This window comes from Parasteatoda tepidariorum, chromosome 8, assembly GCF_982258835.1.
Source record: "Parasteatoda tepidariorum strain Cologne lab strain chromosome 8, Ptep-v5.0, whole genome shotgun sequence".
NCBI lineage: Eukaryota > Metazoa > Arthropoda > Arachnida > Araneae > Theridiidae > Parasteatoda > Parasteatoda tepidariorum.
Genome location: NC_141762.1, coordinates 67,545,749 through 67,570,739, shown reverse-complemented (window position 1 = coordinate 67,570,739; position 24,991 = coordinate 67,545,749). Strand labels below are relative to the sequence as shown.

The 24,991-nt window shown below is 27.4% G+C and overlaps 2 protein-coding genes across 2 annotated transcripts; both read left to right on the top strand.

Annotated features, from left to right (window-relative positions):
* Positions 1 to 181: 181 nt before the first annotated feature.
* LOC147806243 (UPF0415 protein C7orf25 homolog) lies at positions 182 to 12,003 on the top strand. Its single transcript, XM_087169025.1, has 6 exons — positions 182 to 442; positions 602 to 857; positions 3,247 to 3,786; positions 6,921 to 7,105; positions 9,834 to 9,914; positions 11,873 to 12,003. The coding sequence occupies exons 1-6, from the start codon at positions 290 to 292 to the stop codon at positions 11,948 to 11,950; spliced, it is 1,293 nt and encodes a 430-aa protein (XP_087025151.1). The 5' UTR covers positions 182 to 289; the 3' UTR covers positions 11,951 to 12,003.
* Positions 12,004 to 13,426: 1,423 nt separating this feature from the next.
* On the top strand, positions 13,427 to 24,880 carry LOC139425586 (uncharacterized). The gene is made up of 2 exons (XM_071180882.2): positions 13,427 to 13,633; positions 23,293 to 24,880. The coding sequence occupies exons 1-2, from the start codon at positions 13,614 to 13,616 to the stop codon at positions 24,494 to 24,496; spliced, it is 1,224 nt and encodes a 407-aa protein (XP_071036983.1). The 5' UTR covers positions 13,427 to 13,613; the 3' UTR covers positions 24,497 to 24,880.
* Positions 24,881 to 24,991: the final 111 nt, after the last annotated feature.

Here is a 24,991-nt window from a genome sequence, read left to right as displayed (position 1 = left end):
ATAAAATTTTTTATAATATTTTTGGAATTTTCAATGTTTACGGATCGAAATGAATTTTAAAAAAAATATTCTCTTAAAATACTGATAAATAACGTCTCAATTTAGTCAAATTAAATTAGTTTTACAAAAAGCATAATTCTTATTTATCTAGTTTAACAAGTAATGGCAACAAGTTCATAATTTTGTTGTCTGCTATTTTCATTGTTTTGGTAACTTTGTCTACGCGGTTATAAAAATTGTTGATAAAATCATGAATTTTAATTAGTAACTTCACTGTTTTCGGTTCGAAATGAATGCCGACAAAGAAGCTATCTACAAAGGCTTAATAAAGAAAATTGAAGAAACTGAAAAACTTATAACAGATTGTAAAAATCTACCAGAAATATCAGGCAGATGTAAGCTTCGGCGGAAAATTGAAGCTGAGCTGCGTTTCCTTAAAAGGGTATAAAATAAATCACTAATAATAATATAATAAACTGTTAATTAATAAAGAAAATAACAATTTTAAAATCTATGATTATTTTCAGAATGTACGTTTGTTTTAAATACTTTATTATTTATGTTTTTTTTATGTTTCTTGTCTATATTTTTTCTTTTTCAGTTAACTGAAAATCCCGATAAACTAAAGGAAGAACATATTCGTAGTTCTAATATTTATCATTTGTCTGCTATTGTTCAAAGCTGCAAAGAACTTACTGGTGTTGTGAAGGTTTTGGAAACATTTACCTATGTTTTAGAAGAAAATGAAGATGAAATCTATGAAATACCTTTAGTTGTTGATATAGTTGCAGATTATGGTAAAACGTGGGTTAAAGTTGCTACTCGAAACCCTATTCATCTTTATCAGGCTTCCATTGGTAATTAATATTTCATTTACTTTTAAGTGTGAATAATTTGAATCTTTGAGTTTCGATTCAATTGTAGTATTGTTATACTACAGTGTAATCTGGCAAAAAATAAGCAGGAAGATTTCATTATCAGTAATTGTGCCAATTCGGCAGCAACTTGCTCAAAATATTAAAGAACATCCTAGAATATAGAGTAAAACTTTTAGCTACCCCTAAAACAGCCACTACTTTTTTTAATTTTTGCTAGGACAGAAACTCTTGGATTTTTTGTAAAGATATAGATAGCAAAAACACGTACATATATGAAAATATCCCAGAATGAATTTGTTTAGATTTACCATAATTCCAATTGCAATAGAACTTGATTATTAGAAAAATGTTGGGTTTCAGTAATTTGATTAGTACATTGTATAGCGAGCTTCTTAAGTCTAAGTAGAAAAAATTTTCAACAATAAAAAAGCAGATATTTAAAATTTATATGCTGTTTGAAATAAATTAAAATCTGTCCCTAGGAATAAAAAAGGGCAAGGCACTTCCTCACAGAAAAAGGCACTTTTGAAGGGACATTGACTTAACACTGTTAAAATTTATCAAAATATGTAATATGTGATTATTGATTTTGATTCTCAACAATTTTCAAATTACCCTCTTATACTATTTTGTGTGTGCAATGTGTATACTATTTTATGTGTGTCAAAAAGTAATTATCACTCATTATCAAAGTAATAGAAAATTTTGTAATTATAAAAAATAATTAAAAGCACACTGAAAGACAATCACTGTGCAGATTTTTTTTTTTTAAAAAAAAAGCAGACTAAAAAAAATAATGGATAAATAGCTGATAGCTTTTTTTCTATATTTTAAACTGAAAAATATGAGAAAATAAGCATTTAAAGGTGCATTTTTTTTAAAAAGTATTTATTTAAAAACTAATTTTAATATTTAAAAGCAGTTAAAAATTAATATTTCTCCTGAAAAAAGAGAAACTAATAAAAATTAAACTAGTTGCAAATAATCCTAACAAAATTAATACATAGTTATATATTATAATAACATAGTTATTAACAAACAAAAAAAATGTTGTGATATTTCCCCTTGATTTGTAATGCTTAAAGCCTAATTTATCTAATATCTCAAAAAGTGTATAAAATTGTTACAATTATTGTCTGGTTTTATATTTCAATCTATTATTACTTATTTTTAATCCCTGTGGCAGAATTTGTTTTGGCTTTCTGCAACAAACCTCTCTAGCACTAATATCTTTCTGCAAGATACTTTTAACAATAACTAATATATATGTTATTAATTAAATTTAAAGTAACAGAAACGTTGTATTCACAAAGAAAAGCCTATTTGAGTATAATAAAATTGTATGTATTTTTTTAAAAATGAATATGCAATATTTTTTTTATTCTAATCATCTCGGGCGATATTGTCACATTTTGTAAGAGGAAAACACACTAATTATTTCGTTTTTTGCATTTTGTAAATCATCATCACATAAAATTAAAAATAATAATTAAAATAAAAATCGTAATTAAAAATCGTAAAATCCGTGAAGGAAAAGAAAACCAAAATAAAAAAATCACGTTGAAATTAATCATTCATGCTAAAATTAATAATTTCTTCCCCTCTGGAAGGGAAAAATAATTTCTGCCGAAAAGAAATTTTTTGTTTCAATATTCTTTATTTTTCACAAATAAGAATCGAAAAATTACGAACATTTCTTTCCCTTCCGATGCTCAAAAAAGCAATCTTTTAAATATAATTTTAAATAAAAAAAATTCGAAAATTTTTGCAGAGAGAAAACCAAAATTTTTTACTTTCTAAAGAAAAATTCTTTCTGCGAGAACTCTGTAACGTTCTGCGACATTGTCGCCGTGTCGCCGCGATTCTGCCACAGGGTTTTTAATCAACTTCTTTTGATTAAGATGTCTAATTTAAAAAGAAAGATTATAATATTTTAAATAATACTTTTCAACTTTATTGATAAAATATCTCATTAGTATATGGTCTAATATATCTGGTACACGTATTTATTTTCACATTTATCAAGATTTGAATATAATGTGTATTTGTTAATATGTCCGAAGTAGTGGTTTACTTTCAGAACACTCAAAGGGACAGTTAATCTCTTTATCAATGTGGTTTATTTTTCCAGAAAACTTAAATCAGAATTTACTTGATTATTTTTTTAGGAGCATAATTTTTTTTCTTTAGAATTAATGAGAAATCATAGAGCTTGTGTGGACCATACATGGCTTATTAAAAATGATTCTTTTAGTTGTCTTTAGTTCTTTTAGTATAAGATTATGATTTTTATTTTTTATCAATAACTGTAATTCTTATTATTATTTAAGGTTATTAATAAAATATCTTAAATAATTATTCTTTTCAGGACGAGGAAAATATGGAAGAAAATCGATCGTGGAACAAGTTGAAGATATGGTTGAATGTGCTAATCAAAACCAACATATGTTTGCTCCCCCGAAAATTATAGTGCGCTTAGCTGCTGGTGTCACCAAAGAACTGAAAGTGATGTTGGATGATTTGAAAGTAGAAGTAATTGGTGATATCATTAGTTCTGATGGTGAACCAAGTTTTAATGAAAGAGATGCTACTGATGAAAATGAACCTGAAAGTGGGCTGTTGGAAGGCAGTGAAATATCGCCATCTTTTGAAAAACTTAATTTAAATTCTAGTGAAGTTGTGTGTGATATTTCTAATGATTCTTATATATTTGAGAATAATTTACTTAATCCTCATTCATTGCCTTCAGATGCTGTGCTTAATTTAGATGTTTCTACGTTTTTAGCATATGTATCTAATATGACAAATGGACACTGTCATGCAAAATACAACGAAAAACTTTTAATGGACTTGGCTGAAATGGAGAGGGCTCATCCAGTCAAACCGATATTAGATAGTATTTTTGAAAGTATGTTTTATTAAAATATATGTAACTTCTCCATAAAAATGTTTTTTTTTTAATTTTTTTTTATTATCCCTTTTTTAATACATTTTTAAGAATTTATCTTAATGCCTATTGTTGTAAAAAACAATCTTGACTATCTATTTTTGGAAATAATTTTAACAGAGTCTGAATTGACAGAGTAGAAAGAATAATTTTATTTGAAATATATTTTTAATACAATATGAAGAATTGTTTTAAATACTAACAGACAGGTAGTTTTAAAAAGTATATGAGGGTGGTACAGATTATTTTATACCAATATTTCAAAGTTTTAGAAAATTTAAAAGCGGAATAAATTTTTTTTGCAATTCCAAGTAATTTTTTATTAGTAAACTAATTTTTTTTAAAAAAAACTTATTAATTAGAAATTCCAATTAGTAATAGAAAAATAAATTCTATTAATTTTTTTTGAAGGTAATGATTTGTCTAGCATAGGTACTGATAAATGATAATGAAATTAAATTTATCTGTATTAGTCCTTAATTATTTATTAAAAAGTTATCTAATATTAAATTATATTTTATTTAATTAGACATAATTCTAATATGATTTTTTTTTATAAAATAATTTTTACCTTACTAAAAATATCTAAAAGGATTTTCGTGGAGATGCTGATGAATAGTAATTAAATTGACCTGTATTAGACCCGAATTATGTGTTAAAAAATTATGTAATATAATTTTGTATTTAAAGGAATATTTTTTAATATAATTTTCTTTTTAAAAAGAAATTTTGCATTCTCTAAAAATTTATTTTTATGTCATTTAATCTATGCAAAAAGATATTGTATTTTTTTAAATTATTTTCTAAAAAATTAAAATCTTAAAATGTCATTATTTTGGCAAACAAAAATGACATGTAATAATTTTCTTGTGCTGATTTCTATTTATTGTAATTTATAGCAGACTTTTTCTTTTCTGTATATATATATATATATGTTATATGTTATGGACACTCCTGCAAAACGGACGCCTCTCAATATGGACATATTTTTAATTCCCTGGGAATCTTCTATGAATAAACCATTACGTACATTCTCCGCAAAGCGGACACTCCTGTAACCGTACGCGGACAGTCATTTTGGTCCTGAAACGTTGTTTTTTATCTCTACAAACCGGACACTACTTTTTCTAAATAAAATGCAAGCTAAAAAAATTCAACTTTTCACCATTTTTGAAGCATGTAAATAAAACTTTTTGCCTTATCCATAACTAAAAATATTGTTAAGCTATTTCACCACCGAAAAATCAATCTTTCTCCTGTCACCTTGCCTTATCTTTGTAAAGAAAGGAGAGAAAATGGTACTGCACTCATGAAATAATTCTGACATCGGTATCTTTTGATCTTTTCATCTGGACCACACAGGTTATGAGACCCCTCAAGTTGAAATGACTTCTCTCAATGCTTCTTCCCCATTAAAAATTTCTTTAATTTTCTTATCAATTTGAAGATTGTATTTAACACAACTGGGGTAAAAAAAAGAGAACAGAAGTATAATTTTTGAGGTGTTTATATAAATGAAACATTTATTCAGACACTTGATAGCTGATCAATTGTGAATATTCATCTCCATAGGTCCTCATGACTTACAGGTATGCATTACTTTTTTTTCTGTGAATCATGGGAGGTTTATTTTCCAAGAAGGTATTAACCATGTTCCCTATCAAATGATAAGTAGGTGTAAGGGGATGTGAACCTAATAATTGAAACGGACTGAGGACAGTACGCTCCTATTTGGTATCATATGTCTAACTTGAGTATCCATGCTAATAGGAAAATTATATTTATTTATCTGTAGCTACATCCAGAATTATGTATTTATATCAAACTTATTTATATATTCTTTTTTATCTTTCTTATTGTTTAAATAAATATTCTTGTAGATATTTATAGTATCCTTGTAGATATTATTTAATTATTTCTACATCTTTGAGAATATTCCAAAAACAATTTCTTCTTCTTCATAAGCGCAACAGCCTTTCACAGGCCAAGACTGACTCGCAGATTTTCCTCCATCTGGCCCTGTCCGGTGCGACGGCCCGCCATCGGTTGACTCCCAATAGCTTGAGGTCCTTTTCAACGTCATCTATCCATCTTGTAGGTGGTCGTCCCCTACGTCTCGTCCCTTCAATTGTGGAAAAAGTCACTTTTTTGGCAGGGACGGCATCAGAATTCCTGAAGAGGTGGCCCAGTCACCTAATGCGTGATGCTTTAATAGTTCTCACAATGTCGGTCCCACCGAATTTGTCATATTTTTAGTAAATTTCATGGTTGTAAAGAATTCTCCTTACGTTATTCTCTTGAAGAGATCCAAAGATTTTCCTCAAAATTTTTCTTTCAAAAATTAGCAGTTTTTCCTCCTCTGTTTTGTTTAGGGTCCAGCACTCACTTCCATATGTAACTATAGGCCTGATTAAAGTTTTGTAGATGTTTAACTTTGTCTTCACACTGATGAACTTGGATTTGAGTTGGTTTCTGAGGCCGTAGAAACATCTATTAGCCATGAAAATTCTGTTATTTATATCGATTTTCAGGTTGTTGTCGCTAGAGATCAAGGTTCCTAAGTACTTGAACTGGTTAACAGTTTCAAAAGAGTAAGTCATTATCTCCAGAGGAGATCGATCAGGAATTTTGTCTGCATTTATAACTAGTTCCATCTCCTAGCGCTACAAAAGCGTCAATGACTGAGCGTTTTGTTCTCCAACTATGTCGATATCATCAGCAAAAGCGAGTAGTTGGACAGTTCTTTGTAAGATTGTTCCATTTGTGTTGATACCAGAGTCTCTAATGGCCTTTTCCAAAGCTATGTTAAATAGCAGGCAAAAAAGGGAATCACCCTGTCTCAGGCCTTTTTCGGTGAAGAATGGTTCAGAGAGACTTGACGAGATTTTTATTCTGCACGAAACTCTTTTGCCAAAAACAATTTATGGTGTTAAATTTCGTTATTAGGGTACCCTTCCCATAAACGGACAACACTCATAAACTCATAAACGGACAAATTTTTTGGTCCCATGAATGTCCGCTTAACGGAGGCTTCACTGTATATATATATATATATATATATATATGCTTACTTATGCTCTTATGTTTATTTCCAGATAGAAAGTTAGTATGCTGTGAAACAGCTCATAGAGATTTTTTAGAAATCCTTTCAACTGTTGGTGGTGCTGCTGAGAAACAAAGAGCATCTGTTTTTCTGAAACAAGTTGAAGTTATACCAGATGATCCTTCTCCTAAGGCTCTTTATCTTGAAAAAACTAGCAAAATAAAAGAAAGATCAAAGGTATAAACATATCTGTATTTTATTATTTTGTTTATGTCAGGGTGCAAAGCCTGCAATCTAGTCCCTTTCTTTCCAGACCGAATTCAGTTGTTAAAGGGGTGGAGACAGGGAGAATTTTAAAAATGATTTCAATCATTTTTATTTAATTTTCTCAACTTATCTGATGATAAATATTTACACTATTTGGCAGTATCTTTGGATATGTGTTAAATACAATGCCATTGCCCAATTACATTTAGAGTTATGAATCATGCAATATTTTAGATTCTATATTCATTTTTCTTGACAATTATGCTAATACTGTTCTGTAGTCATGCACATTTGTCTGTTTTTAGTCTTTTTTTTATAAGCATCTTTGTTTTAGTGCAATTAAAGTTAAATGAATTTTTTGGTTCAGTATAATGTAAATTGGTTTTGGTCAGTTTAAACTGTAATGAAATTGAATTTTTATAACTCTAAAAGCTGGTAAACATGTAGTTTTAAATTACCCACTCAAAACCACATATTACATTATTTTATTGCTTTAAGGTTGGAGATGTTCTAAAAATTATCAATCACTATTTCCCCAAATCTAGTATATTGCTCTTTTTATTTTCTTCTTTTTTTGAGAAATATTGTGCTGTCAAATATTATGTAATTACCGTAAGTATTAAGTGCAAAAAATAGACAGAAAACGCACATTAAAAATTAAACCTAAAATTCAAATATTCAAGATGACAAGACCTTTTAAAGCCATTTGTGGTCCTTTAATGATCAATATGCAAACATATGCTTTTCATCTGAAAATTTTTTGGAAAACACCACACAACCATAGGAGATTTAAAAACCTCTTCTTTAATAAATTTTATATTATTATATATTAATAAATTTGTATAATTATTGTTAAGTTGTAGTTGTGCTTTTATATTAATATCTTCATGCAAAAAAAAAGCTAAAAATTATAACTTTTAAAATTCTAAAATGAAGAGGGAAATCCTAATTCAAAGTGTTGTAAGTTTTAATCCATTGAAATTATTTTAAAAATTTATTTACCTTTAGTAAAAGCATATACAAAGCTAATGTTTATTAAAAAATGTAAAGATCTAAGTAATCTATATACAGTCACAAATATAATAAACTTAAATCTTCCACAGAGAAAGTTTTAAACCTGCTATTAAATTTTAGTAAATAAGAGAAAGCTAAATTTCAAAATTTTGTTTGTATGTATAATCTGTATTTTAATTTTTAAGTAGAAAAATGTCTGTGAAGCGCCTGTATTTAATCATTGACAATAATGCTTCTATAATACTGAAACTACCCATACTTTTAAATTAATTAAATTATTTTTATACCATAAGTTTTTAGGTATTAATAATGAATTATTGACTATGTTAAAAGGAATAACTGAAACATTTTTGTTTGTTTACTATTAATATTTTGTGTAGTAAATACATAATGTCAGGATTGCCTAGTTTTTCAATGGCGGGCATTCTCTATAAACTAGAACCATTGACGCATTATGGTTAAAATTATTGTTCTACGTTATTTAGGAATGATTATGTTTGCATTAAATAACTTTATTCTCAAAGAGTACTTATTTGTAAGCATTAGGAAAATGTTTTAATAAATAAACTTTTATTTTCATGCAAATCTGTAGACTGAATTTTTAGCTATAATTTTATTTTTTAAATAAAAATTCATGTGAAATATACATTAAGAATCTGGTTGATACGTTTTATTTACATTTTTTTGATCCTGATGTTTAATAAATGGTTTAAATGTTTCTGAAAATAATAACTCAAATATTAATGAATTTTTATTTACTGAAACTTTTAATTTATACTGTTACAGTTTTTTAAGTAGTTTTTTGTTAATACCAAAATAAAAAACTGTCAAAGAAAAAATTTTGACATCGTGTCATGCATTGTCAAAATTATCAGCTGGTTTGTTCAATGAGTTTGCAGTGAAATGGATGTATTCAACTGAAAAATTGAAGTGATTCAGAATATGCTTCAATTTTAGGAGAACATCTATTTATTTCATATGTGTTTCTTGCTATGATTTATCAGCACAATTTTTTTCTTCAAATATTTAGGGTATCACTTATTTCTCATTTTTAATGATATTGTCGTGATTACATTTTTCATGTTAATGGAAAATGAATTTATAGTTTGTTTTATCAAATAAATTAGCAAAGTGTATTTTTATATTTTTGGCATTTATTTATATTTTAATTATTAATTAATTCTAACTAGAATTTAGTTTGTTACTAGTAATTAAATATTTTTATTTTATTTATAAATTTTACTTATCATCACGAGTACAATCAAATATATTATTCAATAAGAAAATAAGTGCAAAACATATAAGATCAGACAAATTTTTAATTCTTGTTAAGCTAATTAAATATTTTTTAAAAAAGGTCATATTTATACCTTTTTTTTAATTATTTTCAATGCCCTGTAACAAAATATAAAATTTACTGTCAATACAGTTGGTAAAACAAAATCATGAAAAATTTAAAATAAATTAAGAATCTTTAACTTTGAATTAATTAATTTTGTATAGTTCAAAAAATTAAAATATAAAATTTTTATTGTTTATTATTATTTTTTGCTTCTAAGTCATTGAAATGTTTTTAATAAAATATTTCACACTTATTTGGTTAGTTGCTTATTCTTGTTGCATCATTCATTACATATTTTCTTCATTAATATAATTTCATTAATATCTTAATGAAATTTTGCAGATTGTATTTGGTACTGGGGATTCCATTAAAGCAGTCACAGTAAGTGCTAATTTCGGATTTCTAAGAGCAGCACAATCACAGGTAAATATTTGAAACAATTTCAAAGTCACATTGTATGTTTACTACACAATTGTGATGCCATTATAAGCATTATATATTTCCCAGCTTATAAAATTTCTTGAATTTCATAAAAGTAATTTTTTTTTAATGATACTCAATCCTATTATAATTAAATTAAATCAATGATTTAATTTTTGTCGCATTTTATAAAAACCAAGTATAAATACTTTTCTTAACAATCAATGTAATGGCTAACTTTTTAATTTAATTCAAGTATGTACGGATTAATTCAGTGTTACGACCAATCTAATATCAAAATTTATTTTTAATTTTATTTTTCTTAAAGCTACTTTATTTTTCTAACCTCAAAAATGGTTTAGTAACAGGGATGTATTAAATATTAACACTGATTAGCTTGTTACCATTTTATATCAAATTTAATATTAATAACGCTGCATTGGTTTTAGTTTTGGTTGTATTATTTATCGATAACTCGTTAAATTTTGGATCTCTTCCCATGCTCCTAAGTTTCCGTTAGTGACTATGCATTCACTTGAAATTTGAACTCCTCAGCGTTAGGACTGGAGAATTTAATGTCCGATGGCCCCTAAGTCAGACCGTTGAAAGTTTTACAAAATAGGTAAATAAGAAGGGAGGTCTTAAAAGAAACTGTCTTTGTACAAGAGAGGACTTGATATTTTATTTTGTTGATAAAATATGTTTTTAAATATGTCCATATTTTTGTTAATTTTAAAAATGCTGCCTAATAAAGCAGGATGTTTTTCTTTGTTTGACCATATATCAGCAGTTTCACTGTGTTGTAGTACAACGACAATGTAAAAGAATTTTCACTATACCAATCCTCCATGATAACAATTTTAATTTAGTTTTTTTTATAATAGTTTTACATTTAGTGTTGAATTTTAGATTAGTTGTTGTTTATTGTTGTCAGATTTGTAGTTAAGAATACTTTTTTTTCATTACAATATTTTTGTTGTAAAAATTTAAACAAGTTGATCAATGAAAATTTATTTTTATTTGCACTCTTTCAACTATATTAAGTTTCACAGCAACGTAATATCTTTAGAAACAAAGCTATAAACATTTAAGCTATGCAGATTATTCTTTTTAATATCTTTTCAAAATTTCAAACTAAGTCAGATAGAAAGTGTTATTTTTTTCTCTATAATGTTTAAATTTTTTGTTCTGCATTACAATTTTTTAAATGAAGAAATAGGAAAAGGTTCAAGTTTCAAAAGAAATGTTCATTATCTATTTTTTAAATGAATTCTTATTTAATTTATTGTAATTGCCCAGGCCAATGTGTAATATTATTCAGTAAAAATAACAGACCCCTGACATGGAGATAAAATGATTTGTATGAATTGTATAAATGACTTTAAATATAAAAATACTGGCTTTTTTTTTTTTTAAAGGTTATCTTTGTCTTTTTTTTTTAGTTTTTCTTTTTATGATATGATTTAATCATTTTAATGTGATACAATCATAATTTTTACTTTTTATGAAAATAGGCATTTGTGTATAAATATGTTATAAATAATCTTCATAATAGTATTTCTAAGGAAATTAAACTGAAATCAAAATATTTTTAAATAGTTTAAAGAAAATATTTCAAAAAAGAATTGTTGAAAATTTATGGTAAAAACAATCTGAAAATTTACTATTAAGTTATTTTATTATTTATTTTACTATGAGTAGCAAAGTTTTAATTAAATGATGTCATTTTATGAAAAATTTATACCAAAACAATAAGGTAAAGCTTTACTGTGACTTATTATATTTCTTCCTGTGAATAATCTTTAATTGATTTTTTTAAGAGATATCAAATTTTACATATCACTGCATACTAAAGATGTCAACCTACAGAATATGTGTTCAATGCATTCTAATTTATTTTTATTAATTATTTTTATTGTGTTATTAACTAAAATTGTTAAGTGTGTCTCTTATTTTTACAGGGCATAAAGTTTGTTGCTTTCCTCCACGAATCAAGAGCCCTTACTGAATGCAAAGAACTTAAAAATGAAAATAGTTAACACATATGTAAATTATATTTAAATATAATAAAATATATGATTTAATAATGCAAGTTTGTTTTTTTAACTGCTTATTAGTCTGGCAATTGTTTTTCAATTCAAGTGCTTTATTCAAGTGTTAATCGTTTTAAACAAATAAATTTAAAAGGAATTACAAAGTGCTTGTGTAATTAATAATGGAAAGAAAGTTTTTAAAGTACCTTAGACCAAGCAAATTGAAATTAAAGGTACTCTGGTAAAAAAAAAAATTTGCCTCTTTTCACATAACTACAAAGTTTCAAAATAAAAAAGTTAAAATAACCTTTTTTTTTTTATTCTAAAATTATTTTAAAGTTAAAAAAAAGAAAAAAAAATACCGAAGAAATATTTTTTCCAACCATTTTATTTCTAAACTGTTTAATCTTTTGTTTATTACCCAAATCTGCCTGCCAAAACTTAGTCTTGAATAAACATTTTGAGGTAGTCAGTAATTTTCTCACAATTTAAAATTATTTATTTCTTGTGTGAAAAAAAATTATGCATGCAAGTATTAATATAATTCATTGACATACAGAGAAAATATGTACATATATAAAAAAATTTAATTTTTTAACAATACTAATTAGCCAATATAGATAAAACTCTTAACAGATTCATTGTGGAAATAAGATTTTTTCGTATACCAAACTATCAAATTTGGTAGCTGGATGAGATTCGTTTGTTAATGCACTAACTAAAATTTTATATTTTTTATTGGTGAATCAAATTAAAATGAAGCAAATATTCGTAAATTTTTGAAACATTATTATTAATATTGGTTATATTTGAACTTGAAGATTGTTATAATAAGATATTAAAAAATAATTATTAAATTCTAAAACTATTGCTAAATGTTTTGGTAAAGCCATTTTCATATAATTCTTTATCTACAAAATAATAAAACATAATTTTCTTCTAAAAGCTTCGCTAGTATTTAGACTAGAATTATGTATCAACCCCTTTTCATTTTAATTAAGGGTCATTCCATATTTGCTCAAAAAGTGCTAGTTTTAGAAAACGAATTATGAATAACCGCTAAAAAAATTGCACTTTTTTCGTTTTAGCTGAATCACAAATACTTAGTGCGATAAAAATATTTTTATTTATTTATATTTTAATAAAGTCAATAGGGTCATTCCATTTTTTCTCAAAAAGTGCAAGTTTTAGGAAACGAATTATGAATAACTGCTAAAAAATTTCACTTTTCCCATTTTAGTTGGATCATAAATACTCATTGGGATAAATTATTTTAACTTTTTTATATGTTTCAATAAACGAAGTCAAGGTTATCAGACTTTTCCTCAAACAGTGCTATTTTTGGAAAACGTATTATGAATAACCGCTTAAAAATAATACTTTTTTTCATTTCAATTGTATCATAAATACTCACTGGGAAAATATTGTTTTTATTCATTTATATTTTAATATGGATTTATTTATTTATATTTTAACAAACTATCTGGAAATGTTATGTTAGTCGATAAAGAATGAGGCTTTATTCATTGTAGATTAATGTATGTAAATGTTAATCACTCTAAATATGGCTGTACTTATATTTGGTAATTAATAACTTCATGAGTTATACTTGATTAATTTTCAAACTTTTTCTTTTCCATTCGCAAACCACTCAGGGATTTGCCTCAATATGGATCCGATAACCTCAAGGTATGCAACGTTTCTTGATCACTTTTAAAACGAATTAGTGAGTCTAATTATGTCATTCAAGAAAATTGTTTATTTTTTTACCCACTCCCTGAAGGAATCGGTGAAAAAGCAAGGCTTTTAGAAGACCGTTCCAAACAGAGCAGGACATTTAGTACGGTAGCCTAACGAAAGAAGCCATTATTTTGCAGGAAAACAAGCAAAAGAAATCTTTATTTCTCATTATTACCCAGTTGGTTAATACTTAGTTAATCTTATTGTCTAAGATTATAATGAATACATAATATTGTCTAAATTTGGGTCAATTTATCAAATTTAGGCTCTAGTGCCATTAAACTCTACATTTGATTGAATCCTTTATCAACAAAATTATAGTCTTTACAAAGACTTATAATTAATCCCTTTCTGAAAAGATCCTCTTGGGGAAAATTGATGGAAATAAGCTTGAATGCTTTTTTCCCCCTTAGATTCATCCCAAAGGTAACTACTGATAACCGGTTAAAAAAATTTTTTTTTTCAGATTTAATGCTGTTGTTTAATTTTATCATTGATATATTAAGTTCCTCTTATAGTATTATTATTAAAGTGAGTTATGTATATATCACGAGATAAAGGTGGGATATTTAGAATGGGGAATTTTTTTTGCGTTATAAACCCCATTGGAATAATCATGTATAAATGTTTAAACTTATCTTGTTTTCTAATTAAATGATTTTAATTGCAAGAAATTGTTCCTAGAAATGTGTAAATTACTGCCTTCAAAAGACATTTCTAAGTTAACATTTAAAATTATTGATATTGATAGTGAAAAAAATTCTAATTTGCAATTCTAAAAATAAAATTCTTATGATTCTTTAAGGAAAAACTTTCTTTTTTCAATATCATTGGTGTGGAGCTCCTGAAGATCTTAGAAATACGCGTTACTGGGTAAAGGTTAGAACTCTGCAAACCCTTACGACAAAAATGAGCAAAATCTAAGTTAATGAGGGGGAGGGGGTTGAAGACTTAGTAGTATGTGACCTTCATTTTTCTTTGCTTGTTAACTATGAAAAATTAACTTTAATTATATTTTATACCGATGTTGAGCAGCCGACTATGAACACCTAACTTCGTGACTTTCTAAGTTTAAACCTAACCAAGAAGACAAGGAAATTTCTGGATCAAGCACTGGGACAAACTAGCCTTCTTGGAAGATTTTTTGATGTAACTTACCCGCGTTTGTGTTACATGGAGAGGAAAACCCCGAAAACTTCCCATGGTTAGCTCGATGGCAAGGGAATTCTAACCCATGATCTATCTCTGAGGATATTTTGCTTCAGCACTGTGATCGGTGCGAGTCGAGAGAAAAACTCGTCTCCATTAGCCACCGCTAAGATTCGAACCTGGGACACTTCATTGGGAGCTGAACTCACTATTCGTTGGCTCTTACATTATGATTGAAAAAAAAAACACAAAATACTGTCTATGAACATGATATGTATGAACTTCATTAAAGTTTAAAAAAGGAATATAGAAAGTTCTATGGAAAACTTGGCAACAGTGATAATTTTTCACTCCGTCATATTTGGTGTAGACTCGAAACATGCGCAAAATCTCTTCTATCTTTTCAAAATCAACCGTCAACGAATCAAATTGCATCTGGCTCCAGTCACCCTAATTTTTCAAGTTTCATTATTATCAATAGTATCCATAAAATCTATATTTAGCAAGGTTTTCCATATTATCATCGATTTTCTTACATCAACTAAGTAATCGAGAATCTAAGTAATTTTTGATCGACAAACTGAGCATAAGCAATTTATTTCCGGACAGCTACATTGAGAAGGTAAATAATTACCCCACTTTCATAGTGATTAAGCAGACCGAAAAAATCTAGTCTATAAAACAAATAAAACACAAACTTGAATTTGATTTGGTCTTAAGAGATTTTGGAGTAACTTTATGTGCAGTGCCATTATGATATTGTAATTATAATGTCAAATTGATTTGATGTGGTTTATTGTAATTCTTTTTATTTTAGGTTTTCGTTAAACCTGAAATATGACAACCTATTAATTAACTTTTAGACAGTTTATTTAATTGCTATGACAATTTTAGGTAAAATTAGGACTTTAGACTATTTATGAACAATTGGTTTAAAGGCTCAAAACAATGGAGAACAAAATGTTATTTTTTTGGCAAATTTCGCTGGGGAGCAATTTTTTAAATTTTTTTCTTCCGGTTAGATGAGATTTTTTAAAACAAATCTTGAATACTTTTGTTTCGTATATTTCAAATCAGCCGTCGGTTTCTGTTTTCAATTTACAGTTTTTTTTAATGGCAAACATTGTCGAGATGTACAAGTTTAAAAACGTTATACACAACAGGAGGTCGCAAAAAAGTAGTAACAAACTTCTAGGAATTAGAGCACATCATTAGGATTAAAAATGGTACAGGGACCTATGCAGGAAATGTCGTCATACGGTACGAGGGGCGTTTCCCCTTTATGGACTGTTTCTTCATTTGCTTCTGAACAGTTGGTGATAGGCAAGTGCCTCTAGCCGTGTACGACGATATTTCCGAGCAAAGGTTCTTATACAATTTTAACTCTGATCATGTACCCTAACTCCTCTTGAAGCTGGTCGCAACATTTACGCAAACCCCCTGCTTATATCACATTCTTGCACATTGCGACAAAAAATAAGCAAAAAAGGTCATTAAAAAATCTTTAGCTTTAGGTGCAAAACTAATTTCAGATTTGAAATCCCCACATCCGAATCAGATAAGATTAAATATTTGTATAAATGCAACAAAAAATTCGTTCCCCAGTGTTTTTCAATAATATTATAATCTTCCACAGTCAAAACATTTTGAATGGCTTAAACAAATCAAATATAAAACAATTAATAAAATTAATAATAACTGGTGATTAAACGAATCTTTTTTTTAAAAAAAATTAATAAAGAATATTATATAAGAATATTATATCTAAATTATCTTAAAATTTTTCTGAAAATTATTTTGATTTCATGTATTTTTAAACCACACGTAAAAGGGGAAAAAATAATGGATTGCAGGGCAAATAAAAATAGGGAATGAAATTATGCTGAAATTTGAGATAACAAAACTTATTTTATGTGTTGCATTTGAGATAAGAAAGAAAGCTGTTGAACGTACTTAAAAAGAAACTGTTTTAGTGAGATAATTATGATGAATAATAATAATGATGTAAATAAAAACATACGATTCATTAATATACGACTTTTCTCTTTTTTTATTCTATTGCTTATATATTTTTATGTCATAATTATTTTGGGAAATTAATTCTAAAACCTTCGCTGACGAACTACCACGATTGCTACTAATTTTATAAAAATATTGTTACATTAAGAATAATAGTTATCTGCGAAACTATTTTATTGTGTTTTACTTATTTGGTTCCCGATTTTTTAATGTTTAAATAATATTTAAATTTTTTATGTTTAATAATGTTTAAACCTAACCATTTAGATCGGTTAGGATTGCAACCCTGGATTGCAACGATTTTTTTTTTAAAATCCCTTTTTAATTCGTCGCTAAAAGAATCACGCTTTTTCGCCAAAGTGATTACTTTCTAATATTGCGAAAAATAATTCTCAAAAATGCGTTACTGTTTTGTATTCGTAATTGCGTATAAAGTGAATGGGCGCAGTTTCAAATGCAGCGCCTTATTGCAGAAATAAATATGAATTACTTACCTTTTAATTATTATCAAACAGCTAAGAAATTCTATACTTTTTTAAGTATGGATGTTTTTAGATAAGGTTGCTTAACAATAAAAAAACAGTTTTTAGTTTTTAAATCTCTGATATGGAATATTGATAATAAAAATTGAAAAGCGTAATAGGAGCAGAGAAGAATACTAAGAAAGGATGAGCAATAAACTTTACAAACCATTCATCAAACCTTAAAAAGGGATAAAGAAGTGCTCTACAGGTTAAAAATATCTATTTAACTATTATAATTTTATTCTGATGACAACCAAAGAAATCTGAATTTTTATTGTTAATCATTAACGGAACAATGTCGACATATAAGCGGTATGGTACTCTTACTAGATATATTGGCCCGTATATGGCGGCAAATTTTTTTTTACTCTTATTGTTATCTTAATTATAATTGATTATGGAATTGCAATTTATTATGTAATGATAATTAATTACATAAATACATTTAATTGCATAATTGCACCGGTGGGGAAGAAAGTTCGAAACTTTTCCTAAGCATTAACAGTTACTTAAGGATTCTATCATACGATATTTCTGATCAATAAGAGTACACCGACAACAGAGAGAAACGGTTTCTGACCATTACCTTATTATTTTATATAGAGATCTGGTTATGTGTAATTAAGGATAACTTTAATAATTAAACGGTGAAAGATAAGAATTCTAATAACGGCAGTTGTTGAAGTAATAATTAAATGGTAAAACTTAAGTAAGCAGCGGTTTTGATTTATAACACCGGAGAACTGATTTTTGTCGCATTTGTACACTGAACGCTTGCCTTCCGATGAGATTCCCGGGTTCGAATCCCAGCGATGGCTGGTCGTAACGAATATCTTATCCGGAATATATTATATTATAAGCTCTCCAGACTGACCGTTGAAGGATTTCGTGGTTTTCTTCTCCATGTAACACAAATGCTGGTTATCTCCATTAAAAAGTTTTCCACGAAAGCAAATCAAGAGGTTCTGATACTTAATAAAGAAGCTTCCTTGTCTCCTGGATTTTGTTCAAAATTATAAGGTTGCGGAGTTGAGCGTAAGTAATCGTAAACTCAATGTTGGGTTGGTTGTCCAATGATGGTTGTATATACCGTAAACCGGGGCGAGTCTACCCATTTTTTCAGTTTGTCAACTTTCAAGTGGTCAAACTTTTGTAAATAAAGAAAAAAGGCTTTTAATAGGTGTTTCGGAATCGCTATTTATCCCTCTTTAAAGCTGTGAAATCGATTTTAGAAAATATTAGTAGTTACGCTGTTACTGTATATTTTTATAGAACTGCTGACAAATCTCTCGTATGGGGCGAGTCTACCCATTCTACTAAAATGAATGTTAACATTGTAAATAATCAAATTTTACTATTAAATTGTTATTTTAGTTACTATATAGGATATTTATGAAGTAAAATTCATAACTTTATTATATATTCCATTTTTTTATTCATAAAATAACACAAATTGAGTATTTGATCGATTATCACATTTTGATCACAGTTTTGTTTTTATAATCATTAACATTATAAAATAAAAATTTTTTCTGATTATTGTTGATAAAAATAAATTAAAATTAATATAAATTTACAATTAAATAATTAATAAATAAAAAATTATTAAAGATTATTAACAAAATCGAAATTCAAACATTGGGAATCACGAAAAATCCTTTCCCGTTTTTTTGGGAGGTAATAATAATTTATAAATAATAATTTATTTAACTTGCATTAAATAAAAAAAGTTAATTTTGCAATATAAAAATTGAAGAAATAGGTAAAATAAACATATTTTATGTTTACATTTATATTTAACCTATAAATTTTCTTATTAATGATAAATTTATCAATGCAGAATTAAAATAATATACTCAAATTCATTTAAAATGACTTAATTTTACTATAAACAAAGTTCTAAATTATATTATTATGCTTTATTAAAGCTAAATACGAATGGGTAGACTCGCCCTGCGAATTCTGGCTTTTTGTTTACAACAGTAAAACTTACATTCTTTTTTTTTTCATATAAAATTAATGTAATCTTAGTCTTAGATAAGTTTATCACTTAACCAAAGTGAAAATAGTAATAATAATAATATACTTACGGAGCACCAAATAAAAGTTTGCTGATTTTCAATACAAATCTCTCAAAAGACGTTTGAACAGGTCGGTTAAAAAGACACCAAATAAATAAAAACGGATCAAACTACTACAGCGCCATCTTCCTTAGAGTCTGAACTAAGTCCTCCGTCGGTAAAAAAAATTTCATTTGCAATTTAAAATAGTGAAAATTAATTAAAACTAAAATGGGTAGACTCGCCCCGGTTTACGGTATATATATAATGAAGTAATCGATCTTGCCTAATTTAGGTGTGGGGATTAGAAATCTGAAATTAGTTTCGTTCCTAAAGCTATAGATTTATTAAATTTTTTTTTATAAATTTACCATACCTACCAACCATTTTTATAATTATAGTAGCTTCCATTTTAAAGATTGAGAAAGTGAATTCCGGCTTGAGTGGGCACACTGCATGATAAAATTTTATGAATTAAAAGGTTACAAATACAGTGCATTCGTCCTCCACTGAGGTGAACCAGATTCGAATCCTAGCGATGGCTGGTCTTACGAATTCCGACCACAGCGCTGACATAAAATATCCTCAGTGGTAGACGGATCATGTGTTAGAGTCCCCTTGCCGTGTATAGATAAGAAAGCTAACGATATTTGTATAATAAAAATTTGAATTGTATACGAAATTTTTGTTAAGAATAAAAAAGTTTCAAAATAACAAAAATACATCAAATACTGTATTATTCGAATTTAAAGGAGCACTATAGAAATTTTCTAAGTATTTTAAGATATTTACGTAACACAAGCTGAAACAAAAAAAAATCAATGGTACTATTAAACTTGAAAAATTAATCACTTATATAACTCAACCTTTTTACATACATAACTCAGAATGATAAAAAGACTTTTAGTTGTGAATCGATATATTAATATTTTTTTCCAATTTCAATCACTTTATTTGTATTTATTTTATGTTATTTTAGATATTGTTCATTGTACTAAGGTACACAAATTAAAATAAATAACTTAACAAAAAGCAATATTCATATAACTTTTAAGAACATTTTTTCAAGACGTTAAATTTTTTTCTTATAAAAAAAATTGACATTTGATAAACAGCTGAAACTGAAAGTACACCAAAAGGATGTTATATTAATTAAATAAAAAACAGAAAAATCAACGTTACGTTATCTTTATGTTATTTTATTAAAAATATTTAAAATGACATTAAAATACATGAAAAACTGAATTATTCGAATTTAGCAGAGCATTCTATGAATTTTGTAATGGTGTGGTTAAGATATTAACGTAAGCATTAATTGAAACAAAAAATGAATTGTACTAATTAATTTAAACCAATAAAACTACATTTTCACAAATATAACACTGGATGATAGACAACTTTTAGTTAATCAATATATTTAACTTTTTTTGCCAATTTCAACCACATTCTTTGTATTTGCTTTACGTTAGTTTAAATTTTGTTAAACATTTTACTAAAGTACACAAATAACATTAATTACATATAGAAAATCAATTTTCATAGAACTTTTAAAAGGTATTTTCAAGACGTTAAATTTTATTCTTAAGAAAATTGACATTATATAAATTTGATGGACATTTAGTTAAACAGAAAGCGCACAATAAGGATGCTATGTTGATTAAATTATAAACAAAAAAATCAACGTGTTTTTTATGTTATTTGATGAAAATATTCAAAGTAAATTAAAAATACATTAAAATCCGAATTATTCGAATTTAAGGGAGCATTATATGAATTTTATAATCGTGTGGTTAGGATATTAATGTAAGCACTAGTCGAAACAAAAAAAAAAAAGAATAGTGCTTAACTTAAGAAACCAATAAAACTGCATTTTCGCACAATAATGGAAAACTTTTAGTTTAAAATCAATACATTTAATTTTTTTTACCAATTTCAACCACTTTTTTTGTATGTGTTTTGCATTATTTTAAGTTTTGTACACTTTACTAAAGCACACAAATTACTCATAGAAAAGCAATATTCATAGAACTTTTAAAAACGTTTTTTAAAGACGTTAAATTTTATTCTTATAATAAAAAGTTGACATTTGATAAACAGGTTAAACTGAAAGTACACAAAAAGGATGTTATGTTAATTAAATAAAAAAAAAAGAAGGTTAAAAATTTCTTTTCCTTTCATTTGATGAATAAGCGGAACTGCGTTAATGGAAAAATTACTTGAAAAGATGACTTTTATGTATTTTATTTTTTGTTAACAATTTGAAGTGGTGCTCATAACTTAATATACTCAAGTGCAACTTCAGAAAAATAAAATAGAATTTTCTAAAGAGGAACGGCTTTAAAATCTTACAAGCTCGATATTATTGGAATGAAATATTTTACTAATTGATTAGTTAAACAAATCATCTTTAATAAAACTAACAGCACTTCAAAGCGAGCATTAATTTATAATTTTAAATCATACGAAATAGCGGTTCTAATTATTTTCATATGTAAAATGCAGATAATAATCACGTATTTTCATTATCAAGATTTAATTTTATACGCTTTTGTGAGATGAGTTAAGAGGCTCTTCATTATTTCTAAAGGTGTTTTAAATATAAATAAAAAGCTCGTTGCAGTAATTCTAAAACATGAAACGTGTTTCTGGAAAATGTTTAACTTTACTCCAGATAAATCAGTTAAATTTTGACATCTTTAAAATTTGCCACAGCTCCGATGGTTTTCTTTTTTTTTCTTTTTTTTTCCGGTTTTTCTTTTTTTTTTCTTTAAATGGTGGGCTCTTGGGATGTATTGTCCCATTGGCCAGGAGTGCCAGAACTGCTGCTCTCTTCTCGTTACCCAGTAGGCACCTGCGGCGAAGCCACGGCGGTGGAGCAGCGTCGCCCACGTCACACAACCGCAAACCCGTTTATAGGGCGGGTCACATTCACACAATCACACACAAAGGAGAAAGGACATAGAACACAGAAAGAAAGAAACATTCATGCCCTGAGTGGGATTTGAACCCGCAACCATCGGCTCCGCAGTTAATAATAGCATAACTTAACTAATAGTTTGTATTAATTTGTAAAATTGAAGTTTAAAATCAACCCTTTAAACCTTTAAAATTAGCACTGAGTATATGAAAATTCCATTATTAGAATAGAAATTATTCATGGTGATATCTCTGCTTTGTTCTTAGTATAAAATTAAGCTTTCATCACTTTACAGAATTCACACACATTGCTGCAATTAAAATAACTGGTTTATTCGCGCACGTGTTTTTTTTAAAGGTTGCAATATTTTTTTTATTAAGTCATTAGATAATTTATAAAAATAATTAAAGTTTAGGATAAGACAAACGACTAATTTTAATTGTTATTATAATTCATTAAGAACTATATTCAATAATACTTTAATAAAGTATATGTATATAAAGTATATGTATATAAAGTATATGTATATAAAGTATATATATATATAAAGTATATGTATAAAAGTATATAATGATACTCTTTCATTTTTTTTAAATGAAAAACATTTAATGTTTCATTTTCCTACTTTGGGAAATTTATTTTATCTTTTAATAATCACTCTCAACATTGTTTTTATTCATATAAAAGTCTGTAGTAACGGTTTCGTAGAAGAATCCTAACAAACTGATAAAATAATAACTGCCATCGTAATTTTTAATGGGAAATACGTTTATAAAACTGATATAAAGGTATGATAAAAGCTCACGTTTTCGAATTTATTGCCATTTAGGCAAGTGAATGACCTGAGAATTTTTTATAATCAATATTATTTTAAAATTAAAATATAAAAATGACTCTTTACCATAGCAAATTTTGTTTTAAATGTTATTTCATTTTCAGTTTAGTTATTCTTATTTCTTGCTATGAGCATTTTGAAAAATCTGATTCTTTCATAAGAAATGAAGTGGATGATTTTGAGGAATGGTTGAGAGACAAAACTGAAAATCATGAAATTATCAGAGCTGATGATTCGTACAAAGAATTCAATCAAAATTTTAAACATCAATCAAACAGCCATGTTATTGAAACCCCTACCAAAGAACATAATGGATTTTCTTTTGATCAAAATCCTTTACACAGAAATGAACATTTTGGACTTTCTCAAGATCAAAATCTGTTACCAGTTAATGAACATTCTGAAATTTCTCAAGATCGACATCAATTATTCGTTAAAGAAAACTCTGGTTTATCTCAAGATCAGAATATCTTATCCACGAATGAGCAGTCTGGATTTCCTCAACATTCTGGTTTATATAATGCTTTTGAAAAATTCTCTAATGATAAAAGATTTCCAACTGATACTTCCAAAAGCTCTTTTTCAAGTCAGAATGCAAATTCTGAACAAGACTTAAAGGCTTCTGGCATTTTTTCTTCAGAAAATAAAAATTCTGATTCTGGAGAAGAGATATTTTACTACAGGCGAGGTAAAGCAGACGCAGACGATCCTCTAAAAGAACTTTTCAAAGTTTTAACACAACAGAAAGTGGGTGACAAAGCCAAGCGTGTTCCAAGACATATAACGGAGAGACACGAAACTGGTCAAACTATTGCTGACAATCACGTTGGTAGTTGTCCGATATCAAGTGTGCCTCGAGATGACAAATTGTGCACAAAAGGATCCAAATACATCGTGGGACAGTTCAACAGTTCTAAATATGCTGAAAAACTTTACGGGGAAATGTTACGCAAAATACCCCATTCTGACGAATTCATGTGTTCTTATACCACTTATGGCAGTGTAAATGAGCGCGCGATTTGTCCATATGTGTTGAATATATCAGAAAGAAATCCTGACCGGTTGCCTGAGAGACTGTTCTTTGCAAAGTGTTCTTGTCAAATGTCCCGAAGTGGTAATTTTCACCAAACAGTCTGCATTGAGTTAAAGGTTAAAGTCCCTGTTTTGTGGCGAATGGAATGCCAAGAGAATTCTTTCAAATATCAGGAGGGATGGGACGAAATCGTTGTTGCTTGCGTTCCTAGTCACTTCACGATGGCAAATTCGAGGTTGGCCAATAATATAAACATGAACGGGCCACAAATGTAGTTTAATAATACAGTGCAATCTGTTCAGAAAGTTTTTTCCGTTTAAAATTCTCATCACCGTTTTCTCTACTACTTCTACCATAAGAAGAAATAAAGTTTTAAGAAATTTTGCCTCGTTTGTTCCCGATTAAACTGAGTGAAACCTATTCGAAACTGGTGATAGTATCAGCTATCTGTTTATCGAATAACAGAAGCAATGTTATTATTTGTGTTCTGTAGTGTTTTCAACAGCAAAAAAGTTAACAATTTTTCACGTTGCATTGAAAAAACGTTGATAATTTCTTCTTAAATTTTTTATATTAGTTTTTACTCATAATTTTACAGTAAATTTTTATTTGAATACTCAGTACATTTGTTTCCAATTATTAAATAAAATATGATTATATTTCCAAATGATTTTATTTATTTATGCATCATTTTGTAAAGGTATTTCCGTTTCTTCGGTTAAAAATTATTCCTGATAACACTAGGAAACAATTTTTTTTCTTGTTGCATT

What these genes read in the sequence shown, in the direction of transcription:
- LOC147806243 (XM_087169025.1), top strand. Translation starts at nt 290, where the DNA reads ATGAATGCCGACAAAGAAGCTATCTACAAAGGCTTAATAAAGAAAATT. An exon ending in AGCTGCGTTTCCTTAAAAGG is followed by an intron (nt 443 to 601) that starts GTATAAAATAAA and finishes TTTCTTTTTCAG; the next exon opens with TTAACTGAAAATCCCGATAA. An exon ending in TCTTTATCAGGCTTCCATTG is followed by an intron (nt 858 to 3,246) that starts GTAATTAATATT and finishes TATTCTTTTCAG; the next exon opens with GACGAGGAAAATATGGAAGA.
- LOC139425586 (XM_071180882.2), top strand. Translation starts at nt 13,614, where the DNA reads ATGGATCCGATAACCTCAAG. An exon ending in ATGGATCCGATAACCTCAAG is followed by an intron (nt 13,634 to 23,292) that starts GTATGCAACGTT and finishes TTTCATTTTCAG; the next exon opens with TTTAGTTATTCTTATTTCTT.